The sequence below is a fragment of the Lathamus discolor genome, chromosome 4, assembly GCF_037157495.1.
Source record: "Lathamus discolor isolate bLatDis1 chromosome 4, bLatDis1.hap1, whole genome shotgun sequence".
NCBI lineage: Eukaryota > Metazoa > Chordata > Aves > Psittaciformes > Psittacidae > Lathamus > Lathamus discolor.
In genome coordinates this window covers 111,330,355-111,353,845 of record NC_088887.1, presented here as the reverse complement: position 1 = coordinate 111,353,845, position 23,491 = coordinate 111,330,355, and the positions used below count along the sequence as shown (strand labels likewise).

General features: G+C 44.9%; 2 protein-coding genes and 1 long non-coding RNA gene across 4 annotated transcripts in view; 1 reads left to right on the top strand and 2 right to left on the bottom strand.

Annotated features, from left to right (window-relative positions):
- Positions 1-383: 383 nt before the first annotated feature.
- On the bottom strand, positions 384-1,903 carry LOC136012819 (uncharacterized). The gene is made up of 3 exons (XR_010611979.1): positions 1,832-1,903; positions 1,307-1,729; positions 384-783 (listed from the first exon to the last, which is right to left on the bottom strand). It is a non-coding gene; the product is annotated as an uncharacterized LOC136012819 (long non-coding RNA).
- Positions 1,904-2,016: 113 nt separating this feature from the next.
- Positions 2,017-19,729, top strand: ACAT1 (acetyl-CoA acetyltransferase 1). The gene is made up of 12 exons (XM_065678650.1): positions 2,017-2,122; positions 4,140-4,187; positions 7,107-7,224; positions 8,329-8,424; positions 8,880-8,980; positions 11,406-11,549; positions 14,605-14,755; positions 15,306-15,401; positions 16,570-16,683; positions 17,088-17,152; positions 17,987-18,144; positions 19,369-19,729. Exons 1-12 carry the CDS (start codon positions 2,066-2,068, stop codon positions 19,487-19,489), a joined length of 1,269 nt encoding a protein of 422 aa, XP_065534722.1. The 5' UTR covers positions 2,017-2,065; the 3' UTR covers positions 19,490-19,729.
- A 1,281-nt stretch (positions 19,730-21,010) lies between these two features.
- The window catches only part of LOC136013980 (protein NPAT), a 28,074-nt gene continuing 25,593 nt past the window's right edge, over positions 21,011-23,491 (bottom strand). For both annotated transcript variants that reach the window (XM_065678646.1, XM_065678647.1), the window contains exon 18: positions 21,011-22,306. In XM_065678646.1, the coding sequence (XP_065534718.1) occupies positions 22,229-22,306 (78 nt within the window). In that variant the 3' untranslated portion in view covers positions 21,011-22,228. The remainder of the gene's footprint in view (positions 22,307-23,491) is intronic.

Genomic DNA, 23,491 nt, shown 5'->3' with positions numbered 1-23,491 from the left:
AAAAGGGCCTTATACTGCAGGAGTAAAGGCAAAGTTAAAGAAGAGCTTCCTCTTTTTTTGTTCTATATGTTTTTTGGTGTTACTTGTCTGAGAAATATCCTCATCTAACCAAGCTGGATGTCTTTCCTACATGATACATATATATTTTCAAATAAAATCTTCAGATCTTCCTGAGTCAATATTTGTGAGTTCCTGTGTTATCTCTGGCTTGTACTTGATAACTTTGGCTCTAAACCAAAGGGCTGGGCTAGATTGGTCAAACTCTCAGAACATCAGCTACCGACAGCCAAGGAAGCAGGGTGCAAATTCTTCCTCCATCTGCGCCAGTCCCCATCAGACTTTTGCCACGTGTCCAGAGAAAACTGTACACACACGTGGAAAGCAAGAAGTATTTTAATTCTGAAAGCAAAGTGAAATCCTCTCTCAAAGGGAAATGAATGAGAACAGAAAATGAGCTGAAGCAGTTTTGATGAATGTTGCTTTACAATGTGAAAAGAAATTAACTAAAAAACCACAGTCAAGATAGCAAGTGGATGGTAACAAATTGTTGAGATACTCCTGCTTTTCAGATGTAATGGTTGGACCTGATGATCTTAGGTCTTTTCCAACTTAGTGGATTCTATGATTCCATGCTATTTCCAAATGCTTCTTGGCATTTCAGCTGTGGTCTGAAGTGAAGGGGTAAGTAAACACTGCTTTACTCCGCTTGTAGACATCAGCTCCAGGGAATGTAGCTGTCAGCTCTGGGTTACTGTAACAGACTTCTCCAGGAATCAAAAGTGGCTGAGAAAGTAAGCAAGACTGATTAGAAACAAATACAGAATTGCTTGTCCTACACAGTGTGCAGCAGCAGAGGCATAGAGGATGTCATCTTGTCTTTTGAACCTGTTCTTTTGAGATGTAAAGCTCAAGACTAGGAAGGATCAAGCTTTTCTTGGCCCAGCTCTATGCATGTTGGATAGACAGAGGGAAGGGAGAGGGGCACCCTCAGGCAGGCAGCTGTAGAGATTTAATACTGGCCTTCATCTAGAAATCCAGAGGCAGAGAGCATGAGGAGGGGGAAACAAAGTGTAGGACAGTGGAACCACTATGGGCACCTGAGATCGAGCTGCGGTCAAGCAGGTATCAGCCTCTCTGTAAAGGCAGCTGCCAAGTCAGCTGGCAGCCAGGTTTGAATTCTGGGGTAACAGGGCCAGACAGGAGGAAGTTAATGGGTTAAGTTGTTGGCTCTTCTGAAGACAGCACGCAGCTACAGCACAAGGGCATGCAAGGCCCTGGTGCACTCCAGCACCTGTACCCCACAGACCTTGTAACTGCACGGGTGTGTTTCTGACACGGCTTCCATGCGGGGATTCATTTCTGCGGCGCATTTCAGTTTAACGCTGACGTGCACTGGCCAAGGGCCGGCGGAGCGCGGCCGCGTTGTTCTGCCTTCTCTGCGGCGAGGAGACAACCCTGGGCGCCGGCTCTCGCCCCGCAAGGATCTCCCACGCCCCCTTCACTCCGTTACTAAGTTACTCAGAACGAAAACCAAGGCTGTCCGCCCCGCACAGGGGGCTGCCCCTCCGCACCCCCCCGTCTCCTCCTTAGGGCGGGCTGCGGCGGCCCAGCTCTGCCCGGTCCCTAACCCGCAGCACCGGCGCCGCCACAGCCGCCACCAGGGAGGGCGGAGGTCCCGCAGCGACGGCAGGAGCTGCCGCGCACCGGCCGGGCACGCACCGACACCCGCCTCGCACCGACACCCGCCGCGCACCGACACCCGCCGCGCACCGACACCCGCCGCGCACCGACACCCGCCGCGCACCGACACCCGCCGCGCACCGACACCCGCCGCGCACCGCACGGACCCCCGGTCCGGAGCCGCTCCTCCTCACTGCCTCCGGCGCCGGGCCGCGCCCCGCCCTGCCCTGCCCTGCCGAAGCCTTCCAGCCCAGCCAATGGCAGGGACGCGATTAGCACCGCCCTCAGCGCCTGGGCCAATGGGAGCTGGGAGAGGGGAGGAGCGTCGCCGTCTATAGGCCGAGGCGGGGGCGGCGGTGAAGGTGACGGGGCGGCCGGTGGCAGCATGGTGGTGGCGGCGGCGATCCGGGGGTGGCGGCGCCCGGCGGCGGAGCTGCTGCGGGTGAGGCGGCGGTGCGCGCCCTGCCCCTTCCCTTCTCCTCTTCCTCCCCGCACGGCCCCGGGCCCGGCCCCGCCAAGGTCACACTGCCTCTGCGACGGGGAAGGCTGCGCCCCCGCCACCTCACCCTGCGGCGCGGCGGGAGAGAGGGCGGGAGCGAGGCCCCGGCCCGGGAGGGTCGGCGCTCGGACCGGCTCCTGCCGCGGGGCCCCGGCCGGGACAGCGGTGTTTGCCGCGGTCTGCGGGCCGGGCCGGGCCGCCCCGCAGCCGGCGGGTCGGAGAAGGCTGGCTCCGCGCGCTGCAGCCCCGCGCCGGTACCGCGCTCCGCCGACGGGACCTTTAGCCGCGATCTTGAGAGTGGTGTTTCCACTGCCTCATGACCGGCTGTCGCGCCGGGGCGCAGCCGCTGGGCCGGGCCCTCCCCCGGCTCTGCAGCCCGTTCCTGCGCAGCCCGGGGCCCTGCAGGGCCCCTGTATCCGCCTGTTACCCGGCGCAGCGGTGGGGGTGTCAGAGGCTTTCTTTAGCCAAGGCCAGGAGAGGAATCGGGGGGGCAGACGCGCTGCCTTGCTGTGCCTGAGGCAGGGCCATCAGAAAGGCACCTGAGGTGCGGTGCTGGGTGCTCCTGCCCACGGCTTCGTGCGGGCCTGCACTGGGGCGCTGCTGGGTCCCCTAAGGGTGCCTGGTTTACATGGAGCGCCGGGCGTCCTGTCACTGTGCTAGGGAGAAAAGGGCAGGGGAAGCATGTGCATTGTGCTGCACACGGATCTCCATGTGCACAGCTGCAGGCTGTGTTCTACTGCTTGTAGAAGTGCCTGGGGTTGTTTTTTGTTTAAAAGCCTGTAACTGGCACAGATCATGAGCACCACCAGCAGATGCCAGTTATGCTTAGAAGACTGTTGTGTGGTTTGTCCGATTTACAGCAAAGGTGAACTTCAGCTGTTGCCCTGTAAGTACACGTTACTTCGCATTACCCTTGAAAGCGCTGTCATTAAAGCCCTGCAGGGACAGACTTCATTTTCAGGTAGAGGTTTAATTTAAAACTTCCTGCTGGTTATTGCAACCTGAGCTGGGGAAGGGGAAAAATATGAATCCAAAACAAAACCAACCAAAACAAAGCCAAACAACTAATAGAAAAACAATAGGAGAAAAAAAAAAATCTCTTGTTGGTTGAAGTTTGTCAAATGAAGGGAGAAACAAACTAAATTCCCATCTTGTGGACACAATGGCAGAAGGCATTCTTTGATTTATAAAACTGGTGGTGGTTTTGTGGTGTCCTGAAGTGGTTATTTCTGTTAGTATTTAGCTGTAATTCAGTAATGACCAGAAGTTTCTGATGTACTGAAATGTTGTCTAAGGAAGTAGCTAACAAAGTGGTTTAAAGCAGTAATTGAAAGACTGTATTGACAGTAATTGAAATTGAAAGATCATCTCTAACAATGCCTACAGATAGACATTTGTATCTTTACGCTGCATATTTAGATAAATCTAGTAGCTGGTGAATTAGCCTGCTCAGTTGATTTGTCTTTTTTCTTGGTTATATTATCATCTTTTATTGCAGCATTCCAAGTTCATTATCCTGATTTTTGTTCATGAAACACCAGTGAAATGAAGCTGTAGATGCAACCTGCTACTGTTTAAAAAGCACTGAAGTTAATGTTAGGAATGAATAAACCAAAGTCCAGAGAAGCAGACAGAGGGACTAGTAAACATCTCCAAGACAGCACCACTCACTCCCTGGTTTAGACATACATTGTATGTGCCTGTAACAGACTTGGCCAGAATGAACTGGGTTTTGTTTTTAAAGGAGTGCTTGTTTATTTTTCAGAGAGTTTTTTATCACCGATGTTACGGTAAGATAACACTTCTCTTAAAAGGCATGTTGATTTTTAGTTCAGTATTTTTCCAGTGTTTCTTAGATATTATTTTTTAAAATAATGATTTCTGTGAAAATGGTGCATTACTGGAATGTCATGGCCTTGCCTTTCTTGATGTGGAATCCTGAGGACTTTCTTCTTTTCAGGCTTTGAGGTACACAAGCCGTGGCTATGCATCACAGCGTACTTTAAATGTAAGTACAAAGCATCTGACGTACGTTTTGACTGTTATAAATCACTGGTTTATATTGGATTCTTAATCAATGAAGAGTTTTTAAAAGTTATCACAAAAAAATCCCTATTGAAAACAATGTGACTTGTGCCCAAGTCACACTTTAATGGAAAATCTGGAATAAAAGTCAGATTTCTTTTTTTATTATGGCTTGCTAAGACTTAGATAGTGTGGGCCAACATTGGCTGAAGTGTGTTAGCTAACTTCTGTATGATGTAACTGTTTGCCTGTTCCTGGAAAACACAGCTGATGCCAGCTGACCCCTTTAGGTTATTTGAATGTTGTCCTGGAACTTGCTTGTACAATGTAAAAGATGAGGACAAGTATGTTACTATCACTGAAGTCAGTCATGAGGAAAAAGGGGTTACAGAAACAGACAGCCCTTCTTAGTTTACAACAGGTATAATTTGTCTCGTTATTTGCTTGTTTGATGTTTTTTGTAGCGTTTTCTTTCTTGGCCTGTCTCTCAAAATAAAGAACTCATGGTGAGATGCTGTCAAGCTTTGTGTCTAACTTCCACAGAAACCAGCACAGCTGGAGGTCTTCATTGCTGCTTCTAAATAACTGTCTAGAGCAGCCAGAGGTCAGAAATGTGCATTGTCTTGGTGCTAGTTCCTCATGCTGCTCTCACAGGGTTAGCAGGTAGTCACGTTGTTGTAGCAAAAAAGCTAAGAAGCAAAATAAGAATAAATCTGTTTTGTAGGGCTACGAGGTATAGAGCTGAATGCCGTACTGTGTCTTAAACTACTGCTTATGTGTTATGCTGGGATCTGGGCTTTTGGATATCTTCAAGGATGGAGACTCCACAACCTCCCTGGGCAACCTGTATTCAGTCACAGTGAAACGTTCATGGGGAAGCTCCTGTGTGTTGGTTTGTGCCCATTGCTTCTGGTCCTGTCACTGGGCACCACTGAAAAGAGACTGGCTCCTGTTCCCTTTGCACCCTCCCTTCAGGTATCAATACGTGTGGATGAGGTGCCCCTGAGCTTTCTTTTCTCCAGGGTGAACAGTCCCAGCTCTCTCAACCTTTCCTTGTGTGACGGGTGCTCCAGGCCCTTAATCGTCTTAGTGGCACTTGGACTCTGTAGTATTCCCAGGTCTCTCTCCTACCCGGGAGCTGAGCACTGGACACAGTACTCAGGTGTAGCCTCACCAGGGCTGAGTAGAGGTCAGAGGAAGGATCACCTCCCTGGCCTGCTGGCAATGCTTTGCCAGTCCAGGATGCCATTTGCCTGCCTTGCTGCGTGGGCCCTTTGCTGCCTCATGGCCTTGTATGCATGTTGATGGCAAGGGCTCATGGCTCATGTGTCCACCAGGACCCCAAGGTCCTTTTCTTCCAAACTGCTCTTTCCAGCTGGACAATTCCCAACATATGTTGGTGCCCAGGGTTGCTCCACACCAGTGCAGGACTTTGCTGCTTAACAAACTTCATGAGGTTCCTGTCAACCTATTTCTCCAGCCTGTTGAGGTCCCTTTGGATGGCAGCACAACCCCCTGGTGTTTCAGCCACTTCTCCCAGTTTGGTATCACCAGCAAACACTGCTCATCATTCAGATCATTGATGAAGATGTTGAACAGGACTGGACCCAGGATTGACCCATGGGGAACACCAGTAGTTACTGGCCTACAACGAGACTTTGTGCCATTGATCACCACCTCCTGGGCCCAGATGTTCAGCAAGCTTTCAGTCCACCTTACTGTCTGCATATCCAGCCCATGCTTCATTAGCCTCTGTATGAGGATCTTCCAGGGGACAGTATTTAAAGTGAGGCTGACTGGCCTGTAGTTCCCTGGGTCCTCCTTTGTGCCCTTCTTGAAGGTAGCAGTAATGATTGCTTCTCTCCAGTCCTCAGGCACCTCTCACAATTGCAGTCACTATTCCAAGATTATCGAGAGTGACCTTACAAAGACATCAGCCAGCTCCCTCAGCACTTGTGGGTGCTGCTGATCAGGGCCTGTGGATTTATCTATGTCCAGTATTCTTCAGTATTCCCTGACGTGATCCTCTTCTTCCAAGGGTACATGTTCCTTGCTCCAGCCTTCTCCCTGGTCTGTGGGGCCTGGGATTCCTGAAGGCTGGAATTGCCGGGTGAAAAAGGCATTCAGTACCTCAGCCTTCTCCATGTCACCACGTCCCCTGCCCCACTCAGCAGCAGGCCCAACTTTTCCATAGACTTCCTTTTGCTTCCTTGATCCTTATGGAAGCATTTCTCATTGCCTTTGACATCTCTTGCCAGATTCAATTCCAGTTCAGCTTTTACTTTCATAACTTTGTCCCTGCATGCTTGGACAGTGTCTGCCAGGTTTCCTGTCCCTGTTTCTACCTTCTGTGTGCTTCCTTTTTGTGTATGAATTCTTGTCATCCATTCAGCCCTCCTGGCATTTTCACCTGACTTACTGCTTTTTGGAATGGACTGCTCTTGAGCTTGGAGGGGTAATCCTTGAACATGAACCAGCTTCTTTGCCTTCCTGCCACTTTGCTCCAGAGCCTTTGAGACTCTTGCAGGCATGATCTGTCTGAAGCTGAATGCACTCTAGCTGTTCTGTCGCACCAAGGACAAGATCCCACGCATTGTCTTCTCAGCCTGTCTTTCCTAAAAAGCCCATATCCTTGCATGGCAGCACTTCAGCCATGGGAGCCATACCACCACAGTTCCGTGATCCCAATGTTGGAGCCCTGTAGCTGCACACCAGTCGCCTTATATTTATTTCCTTTGCTGCATGCATTAATAAAGATTTATTTTAGTTCTCTGAAATACTTGCAGGATAAAAATAGAGTTGTGACATCAATAGAGTAAAAGTTGATATAGTTAAAAAACACTGGTATGTATGTGCATGTGTGAGAGACACTGTGACTTATACTCCATTCTTCTCCTCTTAGGAGGTGGTGATAGCAAGTGCTGTAAGGACACCAATTGGATCTTTCCAAGGATCCCTTTCGTCACTACCAGCCACTAAACTTGGTTCCATTGCAATTAAGGGAGCAATTGACAGAGCAGGTATATGTAAATGTTTTTTTTTGTGGCAACGAAGAGCTCAAGTGTATCAGTGTGTCTTAAATTGCTGGGTAAACAGAAGGTCCTGGGTTTTTTTGATGCTGTGGCACTTTAAGTCTATCCACAAATGATATTTAAGTAAACTGTTGGGCTTTGTTTCAGTCCAAATTAAGTGCTGCTTCTCAGAGCAGAATATTGCTTAGGGATATCTGTGCTAATCCAAATCTGAATAAAGATGCTGATTGTTTTTCTTGTGTGGTTTTTATGACACAACTAAGCTGATGCAGAGCCTACTTGCTGCTGAAACCAGTGGCCCTTCCTTTCCCTGCCCAATTTTTCCATGGGCACTTCTAGGACAGCCTTGTTGAGTATATTGATGGATTCAAATTGGCAAAAAAGCCTTTTTGGGGGAAAGGAGGGCTAATTTTAGAATCATAGAATCATAGAACAGTTAGGGTTGGAAAGGACCTCAAGATCATCTTGTTCCAACCCCCCTGCCATGGGCAGGGACACCTCACACTAAACCATCCCACCCAAAGCTTCATCCAACCTGGCCTTGAACACTGCCGGGGAGGGAGCACTCACAACCTCCCTGGGCAACCCATTTTCTATACATTTGGCTCTTCCTGAAACAGCATATTACAGGAACTTGGACACTAGGGTTGTTGCAAGAAATGCAGTGGGAGAGCAGCCCTTGTGGCAGCTACCTGTGGCCTTGGCTTGCCCCTGTTAAAAAAAACAAACAAAATTGTTTCTTTACACGTAATTGTGGCAGGTAGAAAGTTTCCTGCATTTAACCATCCATGGAAATTGAGCTTTTCAGGTGACTAGTGAGACTTGGAAGTGTTTGCTTTAGTTAGCTAACTGTAGCTTGTTCTGTAGCATAACAAAGGAATTCTTTCCTGGAGGGTCACCAGTTCCTCATGTTTCATGAATATGAGGGTACTGTTTTGGGATGCGCCTAAAAGGGGCCTGTTTATTGTTAGTACACAGGCTGGACATGGCATGTTTCATCAGTCTTTTGTAGAAAACTTCAACGGGAGGGTTGGTTGTAGGGTTACATCTTCTCTGCAAAGAGTCCTGACTGGAAACAATTTCATTTTATAGGTATCCCTGCAGCAGAAGTGAAAGAAGCGTATATGGGTAATGTCTTGCAGGCTGGACAAGGACAAGCTCCAGCAAGACAAGCAGTCTTGGGCGCAGGTATTCATTCTCTTGATACTGGGTTTAAAGGTTTTCTGTCTTTCTGTAGACAGTGTCCATTACTGAGCTGTGAGTTCAAGCAGAGTTGTGCCCAGACTTCTGCCAAAACAGCCTGTTTATACTTTTCAGTCTTTAATACTTCTTAGAGGTGGGTGTTGGGGTTTCAGGAGGAGGAATAGTTCTGGAATCGCTTTGCTGATCTTCTGTGTCTCTGATTCTTCACTTGCTTGCCACTTCATCAGGAGTCTGTGTTGGAAGGGGAGGAGCAGGGTTCTTCAGGAAAGATAGTAACTAAGGGTGAGAGTAGGTGAATTGCCCTGGCAGGCTAAATAGTGCAAGCTGGACACCCTGGGCTTAGGTAAAAATTGGTCCCACACGAAATATTGAACACCAATAAGGTACTCATCTACCCTTTAAATAATACAGTTATTTGTTTGTACAACTTCTTTACTCAGGTCTGCCAATCTGCACTCCTACTACAACTGTCAATAAAGTCTGTGCTTCAGGAATGAAATCAATCATGATGGCAGCACAAAGCCTAATGTGTGGGAGTCAGGTAGGTGAATTCATGTGCTGGATTATGGAAGAAACCCACACAACTCATGTTGTAGATCCTGGCTTACTAATGAGAGTGATCTTTGATTTGGGACTGTCTTTTATCTTGGGATAAGGAAGCTAATTAGCCTGGTTTTGTTTTGCTTATGCAAAACCTGAATTTTATAGACACTTAAGTGTGTTTTGGTTTAAAACAGATTTAAAAAGAACAAAAAAGGAAATACCAAAGTGAGGAAATTGTCAGGTGTGTTTTTTGAGCTGAGCAGATAAAGTGGATTTTTTGTGGGGCTGGGAGGTATTTACATGTTCTCCCTATTGCCCTTCTCCAAGCCCTCCCCCAACCCCCAAAACATAATTTTCAAGCTTTATAGTTTGCAAAATTGAAGATATCTTTATAGATTTGATTTTTGCTGAAGCACATTTAATCTTGACATTCAGACACTTCTAACACTTCAGTAATTTCGATATCAATATTAAAGCAATGTTGTTTCCAATTACATTAAAGATGTTTTGGGCTTTTTTTATTGTTTTAGAAGACGTGAAATCTATTGTTGCTGATTGAGCATTTTCATTTAAGAGCTTGGTGGAAGAGAATTGCCTGGCTCTGGCAACTGTGTTCTAAGATACTCAATATGATGGGAAAAATAGTCTCACTTAATGGGAGGATGGGAGAATACACCTTGTTCAGCAAGCCACTAAATGCTGTGCAGCAAAGTGTGGGAGAAGTGTGAATGTGAAGAAAGACATTACAGTTTTGTGTTTAATTCCATACTCAAAGCATCTTGGCAACATCTCCCCATCCCTGAAGTGAAAGTATTATCAGTTCAGTATGTATTTTTGGTTTATAAAGTAAGTGGTTTACAAGTGAGAAATGTACTTACTTTTGGTCTTTGTTGTTTAGAACAAAAGTATAGTATTTAAGTTTTCTTGTCCCTTCTGTGAAAATAACAGTATAGCTGAGGTAAGCAGCTGCTTAGTGCTCTGGCCTTGCTCTGTGGAGAACGGCCCTTGTCCAGGTAGTCTGCTGCAGTTGGTAGAAGTCTTGTCACTGGACTTTGAACCAGGCCAGCATGTCTATGTAAGCAGCCACACTTGTATTTAGTTATTTACATCCAATACCTTCATGACAGTGGCTGTGCGTTTGGTTGGTTTGGCAGATGCAGTCCATGAGCTCTGGAGAGAACTGGAGTTTTTTGCTGAGCTGATCATACAGGCTGTGCTGCAGTCTCAGCAAAAGCAGAGGCTTGGCTGGGGATTAGTGTCTTAGAGCTATAAATTATGGGGGTGATTTCATATTTGCTTCTTTCCTGGCTGTGGACTGTAAGGTATCTGTGGTAAAAAAGTCAGTGATGGTTCCCATTGGCTTGAGTCAGCGTGCATCATCATATAAATGACTGTAATTTCTGTCTCCAAGTCTTTCAATTTATGTAATTGAAATGCCAGGGACTCTCATTCCTTTGGTCTCTTGCTGCTTCCATATCTTGACTGCCTTTTCAGTTTGTCTCTAGCATTCTTTCTTTTCTTTATTACTTCATGTCACTGTTCCTGGATCTAGTTTATAATTTATTTTGAATGAGTTTTGGTCCCTGCTATACAAAAAGATGTGGACAGGCTGGAGAGGGCCCAGAGAAGGGCCACAGAGATGATCGAAGGACTGGGAAGCTGTATGGGGAAAGGCTGAGAAATGATTTTGTTTAGCCTGGAGAAAAGAAAGCTCAGGGGAGACCTTATCACCATTTTCCAGTATGTAAAGGGTGGCTACGGGGATGACGGAGGCTTCCCTTTTTACAAAGAATCGTAGAATCACAGAATGGTTTGGGTAGGAAAGGACCTTAAGATCATCTAGTTCCAACCCCCCTGCCGTGGGCAGGGACACCTCACGCTAAACCATCTCACCCAAGGCTCTGTCCAGCCTGGCCTTGAACACTGCCAGGGATGGAGCACTCACAACCTCCCTGGGCAACCCATTCCAGTGCCTCACCACCCTCACAGTAAAGAATTTCTTCCTTATATCTAATCTAAACTTCCCCTAAGTTTTAACCCATTACCCCTTGTCCTATCACTACAGTCCCTAATGGTCTCCCTCTGGTCCTTGTAGGCCCCCTTCAGATACTGGAAGGCTGCTATGAGGTCTCCACACAGCTCCTCTTCTCCAGGCTGAACAGCCCCAATCTTCTCAGCCTGTCTTCATAGGGGAGGTGCTCCACAAGACAAAAATCCAGTTGTTCTGCCAGGGTGGGTTAACTGTCTTCAGCTGTTGTGCCTGCTGTTTGCTTTTTAAACGCATGAAGATTTTTTTCCTCTTTCTCTAAGATTCCTCAGAAATACAAATAATCCATTTTTAAGTTTTTGCTAATATTTGTCTCCACAAGAAGTTACGGAGAACACACTGCATTATTGTTTTTAAACTTGTTTCCCTTGAGCAGGATGTGATGGTTGCTGGTGGAATGGAGAGCATGTCTAATGTTCCCTATACAATGAGCAGAGGATCAACGCCTTATGGAGGAGTAAAGCTGGAAGACCTGATAGTAAAAGATGGGCTGACAGATGCTTATAACCATATCCATATGGTAAATATTCCTGTATACTACTGAAGTATCAACTGTGGACCTGGTGCAGCTTTAAAGAGCTTGCTTATGATCATTATGAAACTGCTTTATTTAGCCAACCTAGAAATGAGGGATAACTTTATCAGAGGAGGAAAAAGTCTTCCATTTCCAGGCTTCCTGTAAGAACTGTAATGGAGGGATAGACAGAAGACACTGTGTGTTAATACTCATTTGTCCCTGATTGAAGTCTGAATAGCCTAGAGCAGGGCTTAAAACAAAAATAATCTACTACTGATATATTGCTGTTGCTCTGTCTTTGGGAGACAGCAGTCAAGTTACTTGGTGTCTTTGAGGGTACATATTTGGTACAGTTCAGGAGGCTGTCATATTTTTTCCCCTCCCCCAATGTACATATCTCATATCTTCTGTTGGAAGGTTTGAGGTGGCTGATAAGCTTATTCATTACATGGCAGCAACTGCAAGCTTAGGCTGGGTTTGGAAAACAACTGATATGAAAGTAGTGAAGAACAAGCACGAGGGAAGAACAGTTTGAAAAGAGAATGACTGCTTTCAGTTTATGAGTATTTCTGACCTTTACCTATAGTAACTCACAACTGTGGGACATTACTGTCTGCTTTGTTAGTGTTTTTGCTGGTGTACAGGAAAACATGTCTTGGAGAATATTCTGCTGTCATCCATACATTTCATAAAATCATAGAATAGTTAGGGTTGGAAAGGACCTTAAGATCATCTAGTTCCAACCCCCCTGCCATGGGTGGGGGCACTTCACACTAAACCATCCCACCCAAGGCCCTGTCTAACCTGAACTTGAACACTGCCAGGGATGGAGTATTCACAGCTTCCCTGGGCAACCCATTCCAGTGCCTCACCATCCTCACAGTAAAGAATTTTCTCCTTATATCCAATCTAAACTTCCCCTGTTTAAGTTTTAACCCGTTACCCCTTGTCCTGTCACTAAAGTCCCTGATGAAGAGTCCCTCCCCAGCATCCCTATAGGCCCCTTTCAGGTACTGGAAGGCTGCCATGAGGTCTCCACGCAGCCTTCTCTTCTCCAGGCTGAACAGCCCCAACTTTCTCAGCCTGTCTTCATACAGGAGGTGCTCCAGTCCCCTGATCATCCTCATGGCCCTCCTCTGGACTTGTTCCAGCAGTTCCATGTCCTTTTTATGTTGAGGACACCAGAACTGCACACAATACTCCAGGTGAGGTCTCACGAGAGCAGAGTAGAGGGGCAGGATCACCTCTTTCAACCTGCTGGTCACGCTCCTTTTGATGCAGCCCAGGATACGGTTGGCTTTCTGGGCTGCAAGCGCACACTGAAGCCGGCCCATGTTCATTTTCTCATCGACCAGCACCCCCAAGTCCTTCTCTGCAGGGCTGCTCTGAATCTCTTCTTTGCCCAGTCTGTAGCTGTGCCTGGGATTGCTCCGGCCCAGGTGTAGGACCTTGCACTTGTCATTGTTAAACTTCATAAGGCTGGCATCAGCTCACCCCACAAGCGTGTCAAGGTCCCTCTGGATGGCATCCCTTCCCTCCAGCATATCAACTGAACCACACAGCTTGGTGTCATCGGCAAACTTGCTGAGGGTGCACTCAATCCCACTGTCCATGTCACCAACAAAGATGTTGAACAAGACCGGTCCCAACACCGATCCCTGAGGGACACCACTCGTTACTGGTCTCCAGCCGGACATCGAGCCATTGACCACAACTCTTTGTGTGTGGCCATCCAGCCAGTTCTTTATCCACTGAGTGGTCCACCTATCAAATTGATGTCTCTCCAATTTAGAGACAAGGATGTCGTGTGGGACAGTGTTGAACGCTTTGCACAAGTCCAGGTAGATGACATCAACTGCTCTACCCCTGTCCACCTGTTCTGTAGCCCTATCATAAAAGGCCAGCAAATTTGATACAGGTCTCACTGCTTCTATGTGGGATTGTATTTGTTTTGCGTTATAGGGTACTCTGTCTGGGCTGTTGGTTGAAATCCATTCCCACATTTAAGCTAGAATAGGTTTTGATTGTGAGGATTTCTATAGGAATGTAAGTAGTGGCTTTGCTAGCTCCTGTATGTGGGGAGAGACTCTAGGAGTTGGTTTTAATACACAGAGTTTTAACAGACTGGGGCAATACTTCAGAACCTTTTGTCTTTATGGCAGCTGCAGTTTGCTCAGAACACTTTAACAGTCTGTGTGATAATATCCAGCAAGGCCCACCCAGTGGCACTGAGAACTGACTCTGGTCTGTGCTTTGGCAATAGACTAAGCTGCTGGTGCCACAGAGGCTTAAAGTTCTTGAATAACTTCATAGAAGTGAACCTGCTTGTTTGAGGAATGTGATACTAAAGGGTTTTGTTTCGATTCATTGCATTTTCTACAGAAATTAAAGGTCAAACCTTTAAAACCTGTTAAAGAACAAATCCATCAGGTTGACTGAATGAGAGCCTTTCGGTTTTTGTCACCAGGTATTTAGGCAATATTCGTGATGAAAAATGATTGTAAATTATCATTGTGCTTGACCTGCACATAACATAGATTGTTTCATTCTACTTGCTTCATTCCAGTTAGTTGCCAAAAGGTATATACATACTGTTAGTTGTACAGGTTTTTGAGTATGAGACCCTGAAGGCTGAGCAAGCCCTGTGTGCTGAGCTGTTCTCTCAGCCTTTGGAATAGCAAGCTAATAATGGAACGAAAACACCAGTAAGATGATGTGAACAGACTGTTGTGTGGCTGAACAAAGATCTTCAGTCTCTGAAGACGTCAGCCCCACGCACTTTACAACTTACTTCGCATGCCATTTTTTAATTTAAAAAAAATGGGATGGTTCCTTCATGGAACCAAATTTAATAATCTGCATCCAGAAAGCATTTGCTAAATCTGAAGATTGTATTCCAAACCCAAAAGTTACTGTTTGATTATGACTATAAATTAGAAGTGGACGCCAGATATTAGTCCCATTCAGTTCTGGAAATCTGCTGGTTGAGTTTTTTCAGTTACATTTCTACTTCCCATCTCCAGAAACACCAAACCTAACATGCCTGGTTTTCTCCAAGGGCAACTGCGCTGAGAACACTGCGAAGAAGCTCACCATTTCACGAGAGGAACAGGACTCTTACGCCATAGGCTCTTACACCAAAAGCAAAACTGCCTGGGATTCGGGAATACTGAAAAATGAAATTGTTCCTGTCACTGTTTCAAAAAAAGGTACCCTGGGAAGGTGTGATAGATGAATTGTGTCTCTCATCAAAGGCTGTAACTTTGTGTTCAGTGCAGACCGTGGTGTTTAGACATGCAGATCCCAGGAACACTGATTTTGGATTAGCTAAGAGTTCTCTGTTATGCAGGCATTCTGGTGAGCTGCAAGCAGTGTCATCTGGTTTTGGTTTCTTTAATGTTCTTTAGTGTTATATGCCATATCTTCTTCCTCTTTAACATAAGTGGAACACTGGCTATTGCATATAGCTAATATGGCTTGAGGACATCTGTGGTTTAATTTCCATTGTAATTACCATAAAGATGTGTTCCTTGTCCCTTTCATTCAGCCATCAGGAATTATAAATGGATTTGCTGTGAATAAATAGGATTAAGGACTAGGTTTTTTTCTTTCTGTTTTTGACATGCATTTTTACATGTATTTACGTTTTTTTAACTGAAATAGGTTGTTTAAATAAGGCAGCATTTAATCAAAGTACCGTGCTGGAATGTCTTAAGAATGGATTGTTCTGTAAAATACTAAACCAAATCTGAATTTCAGGAAAGCCAGACACAGAAGTAAATGAAGATGAAGAATACAAACGTGTTGATTTCAGTAAAGTTCCAAAGCTGAAAGCTGTTTTCCAAAAGGAAAATGGTAAATATGGTTAAATTAACTGCTTAATTCCTTACTGAGTGCAAGGGTTCTTTTTTACAGTCCACAAGAGTCCAGTCCACAGAGCTTGAATGCCCAACAGTATGTAGTCCATTAGCCTTCAAATGTCTGAGATAACCAGCTGATGCTTCACCACAGCGTCACCTAGTTTGGATTAAAACACAGTCCGAAAACTTTAAACCAGTGACAACCTCTGTTTTGGACATTCACTGTAACATGACTGGAACAGATTGGTTTCTATGTAGCTATTGCCTTCCCTTCTACCAGGTGTAAAGCCCTTGTTTCAGTGGCAGCTGGAGTGCCTGTAGAGAGTTCATAGAATGGTTTGTGTTAGAAAGGACTTTGAAGCTCATCCAGTTCCAACCCCCTGTGACAGGGCAGGGACACCTTCCACTAGACCGGCAGTTTCTTTCAAATGGTAGCTCCAAGCCCCTGTGTCCAACCTGGCCTTGAACACTGCCAGGGATGGGGCAGCCACAGCTTCTCTGAGCAACCTGTGCCAGTGCCTCACCACCCTCATAGTAAATAATTTCTTCCTAATATCTAATCTAAAACTACCCTTGTTCAGATTAAAGCCATTCCTCCTTGTCCTGTCACTACAGGCCCTTGTGAAAGTCCTTCTCCGGATTTCCTGTAGGCCCCTTTTAGATACTGGAAGACTGTTCAACATTCTCTCCAGAGCCTTTTCTTCTCCAGGCTGAACAGGCCCAAGTCTCCCAGCCTGTCTCTATAGCAGAAGTGCTCCAGCCCTCAGAGCATCTTCACAGCCCTTCTCTGGACCAGTACCAGTTGCCTGGTACTTCCCTGGATCTGTACACAAACAATCTTTCTGGCCAAATCAAACTTGCCACTTGTTCACAATCATTTTTGAGTTGTGTTAATTCAGTGTTAATGGCAGTAATGCAGCTGACATAGAAGGGATGAGCCAAACCACCACCCACATAAAGATACAAATAGATGTAATTTACTTGTTTAATCAATTCCAAAAAAACCAAACAACACTCATTTTTAGTCAACTCAGTGCAACAGGTATCACTATATTGTCAAGACCTTGTATTTAAGGGCCTAAGGTTACAAAAGTTGTTAACAAAATATATGTAAATTGTATTTAAATCTCTCGTCAGTTTAAACATTGCTTTACTTGTTCCAGGAACAGTTACGGCTGCCAATGCCAGTACTCTGAATGATGGAGCAGCTGCTTTGGTGCTGATGACTACAGAGGCAGCCAAAAGACTGAATGTCAAACCACTGGCGCGGGTAGTAGGTAAGAGTGTTCTTTTCCTGTCTTTGAGTACAGTCCCAGAAACAACTCCCATAATTTACTGTCTGACTGGGAGTCCTGCTCAGATGGTTACCTGATGTCCGTGCAACAGAACAGGTGAGCCCTTGGGCATGATGGCTGCACCTTCTCAGTACAGCCCTGGCTATCCCAATTGTTGCACCAGCAGCTGTTGACCATAAAACAGAATTTTCTATATGGAATAACATTAAAAATCTGAAAACGTTATTATGTGGCTCACTTAAGGCACTAAACTTCAGCTGTATCTATTTTGGGGACCATTCTATTCAGAATTTTTCTATCTATCTTAGCTGGGTTTGCTGCTTGCATGAGTAAAAATCGTGTGGTAGAAAACAAGGGTTTTGAAACAGCTTTTGCCATTTTTCCAGCTTTTGCAGATGCTGCTGTTGATCCTATTGATTTCCCCATTGCGCCTGCGTATGCAGTTCCCAAGGTAGGAATAAAACTGAGAGGTTTCTGAAACCCAGCAGACTTCCTTAGCACTGATCCTTGGCTCATCCCTCAGTGGATCTTCCTCTACTTAGGGCTGAAATTATTACAACATACATAAATACAGAGAACACCTTTTTCAGAGGCTCATTTTATCACTGTCCACAGCTACCTGAAAGTATGTTGTAGGGAGGTGGGGGGGTCGGTCTTTTCTCCCAAGTAACAAGTGCTAGGACAAAAGGAAATGGCCTCAAGCTGCACCAGCGGAGGTTTAAATTGGATATTAGTAAAAATTTCTTCCCCAAAGGGTGCTCAGGCATTGGAACAGGCTGCCCGGGGCAGCGGTGGAATCACTGTGTGGAAGTGTTCACAAACGGTGTAGATGAGGCCCTCAGTGACAGGAGTTAGTGGTGGACTTGGCAGTGCTGGGGTAAAGGTTGGACTCGATCTTAAAGGTCTTTTCCAAGTACTCTGGATTCTATGATTCTCTCATTGATTGGTCGATTCTTGATTCTATGGTTCTGTGATTGTTCTATAGTGCTTTCACCAACTTATTCATACTTTTGAAGCTTTGCATCTACTTTGCACCTACTATGGCTAAAAAGACAGATGAAAACGTATTCTTAACATAAGGTACTCCCCACTTCTTTTGTGAAAGCTCAAGTTTGTGCTTCAGTCTCCCAGTTTTGCTTTTTCCCATCTGTCAGAGGTTCCAAAATGTGAACTTGAATCACACTATGGGCAGCCTGAGTCACCCACTTCAAAACTAACCTAGTTACTTCTGTAATTACCTTCCCAATCTTTTAATCAGAGTAATTATTTCTGTTGTTATTTCTAGATTCTGAGTGAGACAGGCCTGAAAAAGGAAGACATTGCAATGTGGGAAATCAATGAAGCATTCAGTGTTGTGGTGCTGGCCAATATTAAAATGCTGGGTATTGATCCACAAAAAGTAAATATGAATGGAGGTGCTGTTTCTCTTGGACATCCTATAGGGTAAGCAGAGGAGTACTGGCTGGTTTTCCACACAGAGGCACTCTTTTCTAGCCATACTGCTGAGACAGTTTCATTCTCAAGTGTAATGGAAGCAGGAAGGGAAACAGAAATTGGCTGTCAAGTACATAGTGACTTAACTCAGGCACTGAGTTTCAGAGTACCTTGAAAAGAGCAGAAGCCCATTTTTCTCTTCACAGTTAGTTATCACCTGCTTTTACAAGGAGCTTGCTTGTTACCACAGCTGTGTGGATTTATGAAGTATTAAAACCAAATCACCATTAACATGACAGAATAAACCATCAAGTAGGTAATCAAATTTACAGGTAAACTTATGAAAATAGTGAAGGATATGGGTACAGGACTTGTATTTTTCTTACCTGAGCACAATGAAATTCCGGGTCTTGCCAAAGCATTTTTGGCAGTGCTCCAAGCACCTGGGGCAGCAGACGGGGTGGTCTGGGGGATGTTGGTGGGTCGTTTGAGGTTGTGTCCTCTGGTTAGAGGAGTCAAATCACCTGCTGTGTCCTCAGCAGTTGTAACTTACTTATGACTTGACTTTATTCCATTAGTCCTCCCTAAGAGTGATCATGCTCCGCTGTTGAGGCCTGTAAGGAAACCTCTAACTAAATATAGGTATGAAGTAACTGTGTTGTACATCAGGAACAAGCAGGAGTACTTCATGGTTCATAAAATGCTCTGGCCACAGCCTATCCCGCAGGACATAATGACACCTCCTCTGCAGTATCACCTGCTGAGAGAGGAGTATGTTTTTGGCTTTTTTTTGTCTTAAAAGCTAATTTTGGCAGTCTAATGACACAATTTGAATATCTGATTTTGCACATTAGGGGGATCAAAGTAGGACGCTGCAGTGTATCAAGTGAGTAAGAAACTGATGTTAATTATTACTATCGATTGGTTTCTGTGGTACATTCATTACCTTCTTTGAAAGAGCCTTGCTACCTGTAGAGCTACTTCATAACATATGGTGGTTTCCTTTTCCAGAAGAAACTTTAGATAAACACAGAGTTTTAGTTTGTGTATATGTAACAATCCTTCCGGTACAGCTTGAGAAAAATAATCTATTGCATCTGAATGGAGGTGAAAGGGGTTCTGTGTATTTTTCCCCTGCAGTGCATGACTTCTATGTTCTGCCAACTGTCCTGCAGGGGTCAAATTAAGAATTTCCTTTAAATTAAGCTATATGCGTTTTTTTCTTTTATTTAGAATGTCTGGAGCCAGAATCGTTGTTCACATGGCCCATGCATTGAAACAAGGACAATATGGCCTTGCAGGAATTTGCAATGGCGGAGGAGGTGCTTCTGCAATTCTGATACAGAAGCTGTAGGCACAACCAGTGTCAGAAACAAAGCTGTAAATGCTCTCGGATCAAAGCATGAATGGTACCTGTTACATCTTATTCATAAATAAGTGGATGAATTCCATAACTGCTACTCTAAAATTTCTTAAGCTATTATTCAGACAACTGAGCTTTTACAGAGTTAAAGTAGTAAGTTTTTATACACTCCAAAAAATGTCCAATTATGATGTCTTGAGACCTGACAATAAAGAATGTTTGTTAACTGTGGCTGCCTGTCACTGATGTATGGTTTCTCAAGTGCCACTGAAAAGGAATGCTCTTGGTAACTCAGTTTGTGCTGTTACTGCTTTTTGCAGTTTTGTTGCTTGATTTTCTTAACTACTGAGTGATTCTCATGGAAAAAGTAACTTTACTCAAGGGCTGGGTTTCTACTGCTATGTACCTTGAAGCCAGGTCAAAGAGACCTACTGTAACACTCGCTGCCCTGGGGGCAGCAGCAAAGCCAAGTAGGAGAGATGGTGTTGTAAATTACACAAGCAAGTACTAATAAGGGCTGAAGATGCTACTGCTCCATATTTGTTCATGTAAACCCCTGTGATGTTAGTTCTCTCAGCTGTTTTCAGAGGCAGACTGGGACTGGAAGAGTACAGTTGCCCTTACTACTACTTCCCTAGGCACTCCCCAGCATCTGCTGCACTCCTGACTCCAGAGATAAGTGTTTGTATTGCAGGTGTGGGGAGACAGAGGAAAATACTGTCCTGGAATGAACTGTGTTCAAGAGGTCATTGACAATTAATGCAGTTTCCTCAGCTGGCTTTTTACCAGAGGGCAAAACTTGACTACTGCCCCAGTATAAAGCCTATTTCCCCTCACCTCTTCTTCAAAAAACAAACATCAAACACTTCAGTATTTCCTAGCTGGGATTTAGGACAGCTGCTTTCTTAATTTTCACATGGATTTCAACAGGAAGGCATCTTCACCCACTTACATTCTCCTCCATGAAACAGGGGAATAAATACATTGACTGGGATATAGTGGGATCTGTTTTTTCCAGGAAGGAATGTATGTGTGGAGGGAGCAGATGAACAGTGGGGTTTAAATGCTTCATGGTAAGAAAACACTTTCATTCACGCTCTGACACCTGCTCTGCTGAAAATTCTTTGCTCTCTGACAGCAGCTTGGAACTGAAGATGTTTTTTCCATTTGAAAGCAAAAGTGAAGTGATAATGCACTTTAGTATCACTAGTTTACCTGAATTGTAAAATACTATGGTGGATAGCAGCTGTCCCACGCACGAGCTATGCCAGGTCTCAGAGAGCCAGCAAATCTATTTACAAACGTCACCTACCAACTGGCAGAAAACTATTACGCATTTTTTACGCTTAAGACAGTTTTCTTTGCTCACCTGCCTGAGCCCCTCTGACAGTTGCTGTTAGACTATAGTGGTTAATACTGAATTCTTTAAAACTAACCGATCAACATGACTCATCTATAGAGCCTCCTTAGAGCTGCTTTGTGGATGTACAAAGGATTAAGCAACACACAACATTGTTATTAAACCAAAAATATTTATTCAAGCTGTAAATGCTATGCAGTATTCAGTTATTGGATGGGTTTAATATAAACATCTACTGCATAATATTGGTTCCTTAGGAATCCTTGTATACTATCTGAACCATTGCCCTGTCGCTGTACAGATCTCTTACGAGAAAACTTGCAACTTTTTAAGACCTCAACAATTTGAGAACAAAGAAGGAAATACCAGTAAAAAAATCCTGCAGTACTGGATCAAGGCTTAGTGTGGTAATTTTCACCCATGCTAATTATTACTCAAATGTAGGCTCGGCTTCTCCTGGGCCTGTTTGGAAAAGGGTTTGTAGAAAAATTCTGCATTGAACAGAAAGATTAGCTGCCAATTCTTCTGTGTCTGGCTGAAAGCACAAGGCGGGGGGTTAACAAATGCTAACTCATCAGTACAAGTGACAGTTAAAAGAACTGTCTTTTGCAACAGAACACCCCAAAATGCTTGTCTTGCTGTTGCAACCGTTTCAGTGTTCATACACTGGGGTAGGCATAAGGGAGTTAACCCAACAGCACAGCACACTATCTGGAAACAGCTTCTGCACTCCGCTGCCACCACTGCAAACAGAGGTTCATCCAAATGAAAGGTTTACCTGGATAACTGGCTGGGAAGAGCTTCATTAGATGAGAAATACGTTTGGAGGTTTTACTGGCCTTATGTTTAGTTACGGCATTTTTGTTAACTCATTCAAAGCCTTACAGCATGGGTTTGACAGTTAGGAGGGAGAGACGGTTAGTACAAGTGAGTTTCACCCAAAGATTAAATCCCCTTTGGATTCAATGAGACAATGGGAAGTAGCCCCTGTCTCAGAAAAGTGAACTACAAACACCGCCTTTCCCAAACTGTCTAAGCGGTTTGGATGGGGAAGTAGAGAATGCAGCAGAACACAGACAACGTGGTGGAACAGGAAACATACAACTTTTCTTACGGTACATTTATACAAATTTACAAATTTGCAAATTAAATGGCTCTATAATTACGCAAGTGCTTTTTCAGAAATAAACACAGACCAACTCAATGATATTTACACTTAGCAACCTGCTTCAGGAACAGCATGATTTTGCTATAAAGTGAAACTCCAGTGCACTCAAAGTGCAACTCACCCTTCAGAATTAACTTCTCATGCAAAACCTCGGCAAACACCACCTGGCTTTGAACAGTCACAGCTCAGCTTCTTTATTTTTTCACTCATCATAATGCAAAGACAACAAGAACTTGTCCACATCCATGCCTGCTGGGAAGGAATTCGGTAACTTCTTTTTCTGTAGGAGAGGAAGAGAACAGGTAGGTTAAGTACTGACAGCCTGCATCCCTTTCTTCCTCAGCCTTCCATCTGTGCTGTAGACATAAATGCACCAAGCTCACACAGGAACAGACACAGGAATGGCTGTATGCTGTCAGGTTAGGGGACAGGAGTAGCTGCATGCTCTGGTCCAGCAAGAGCCAACCCAGGCTTCAGGAGGGCACGGCCTCTGGTTTGTCATGTACATAGGAGTAAGTCAGTGTTCCTCAGTATTTCAGGAATGTGCTCTAAGCCTGGTGAGTTACAAAGCTATACCATGTTTTCTTTTGGATTCTTTGCATATATCACCTTTTCTCAACTCATCTTTGCTATCTGTTATTAAATCCTCAAGTCAAATGCATGGTGCTATGGATTGCAGGGACTGGGAATATCTAAAGTTTGGATTCCTAGTCCTGACAGTAAATGGGAATGCAGGAATGGCTTGAATTCTATCAAGGCCTAGTTTGAATTTGTCCTATTTCCTGCATTCCACCTGGAAACATAGTTTGAAGTTAAGAATTTAGAAACTCATTTAACAGATTCTATAGGCATGTGCAGTGTCAGTAGGAGTTTACTTGTGGGTATATGAAGACTGTCATAGAATCACAGAATGGTTTTGATTGAAAGGACCTTAAAGATCACCTACTTCCAACCCCCAGCCACAGGCAGGGACACCTTTCACTAGACCAGGTTGCTCAAGAGGGGCTTGAGCACTGGCCTTGAACACTGCCAAGGATGTGGCAGCCACAGCTTCTCTGGGCAGCTTTGTTGCAGTGTCTCGCCATCCTCACAGTAGCAAACTTCTCAATACTTAACCTAATCTCCCCTCTTTCAGTTTAAATCCATTCCCCCTTGTCCTGTCATTATATGCCCTTCTAAAAAGACCTTCTCCAGATTTCTTGTAGGCCCCTTTAGGCACTGGAAGCTGCTCTAAGGTCTCCCTGGAGCCTTCTCTTCTACAGATTGGACAAGCCCAACTCTCTCAGACTGTCTCAACAGGAGAGGTGCTCCAGCCCTCAGATAATCTTCGTAGCCTCCTCCGGACTCACTCAAACAGGTCCACATCTGTCTTGTATTTGGGCTATACTAATCTTAAGAAAACTGTTAGTTCAGAGTAGGCTGAAGAGGAAAAGTTAGTAAATCTGACAAATATAACTAGAGTAGC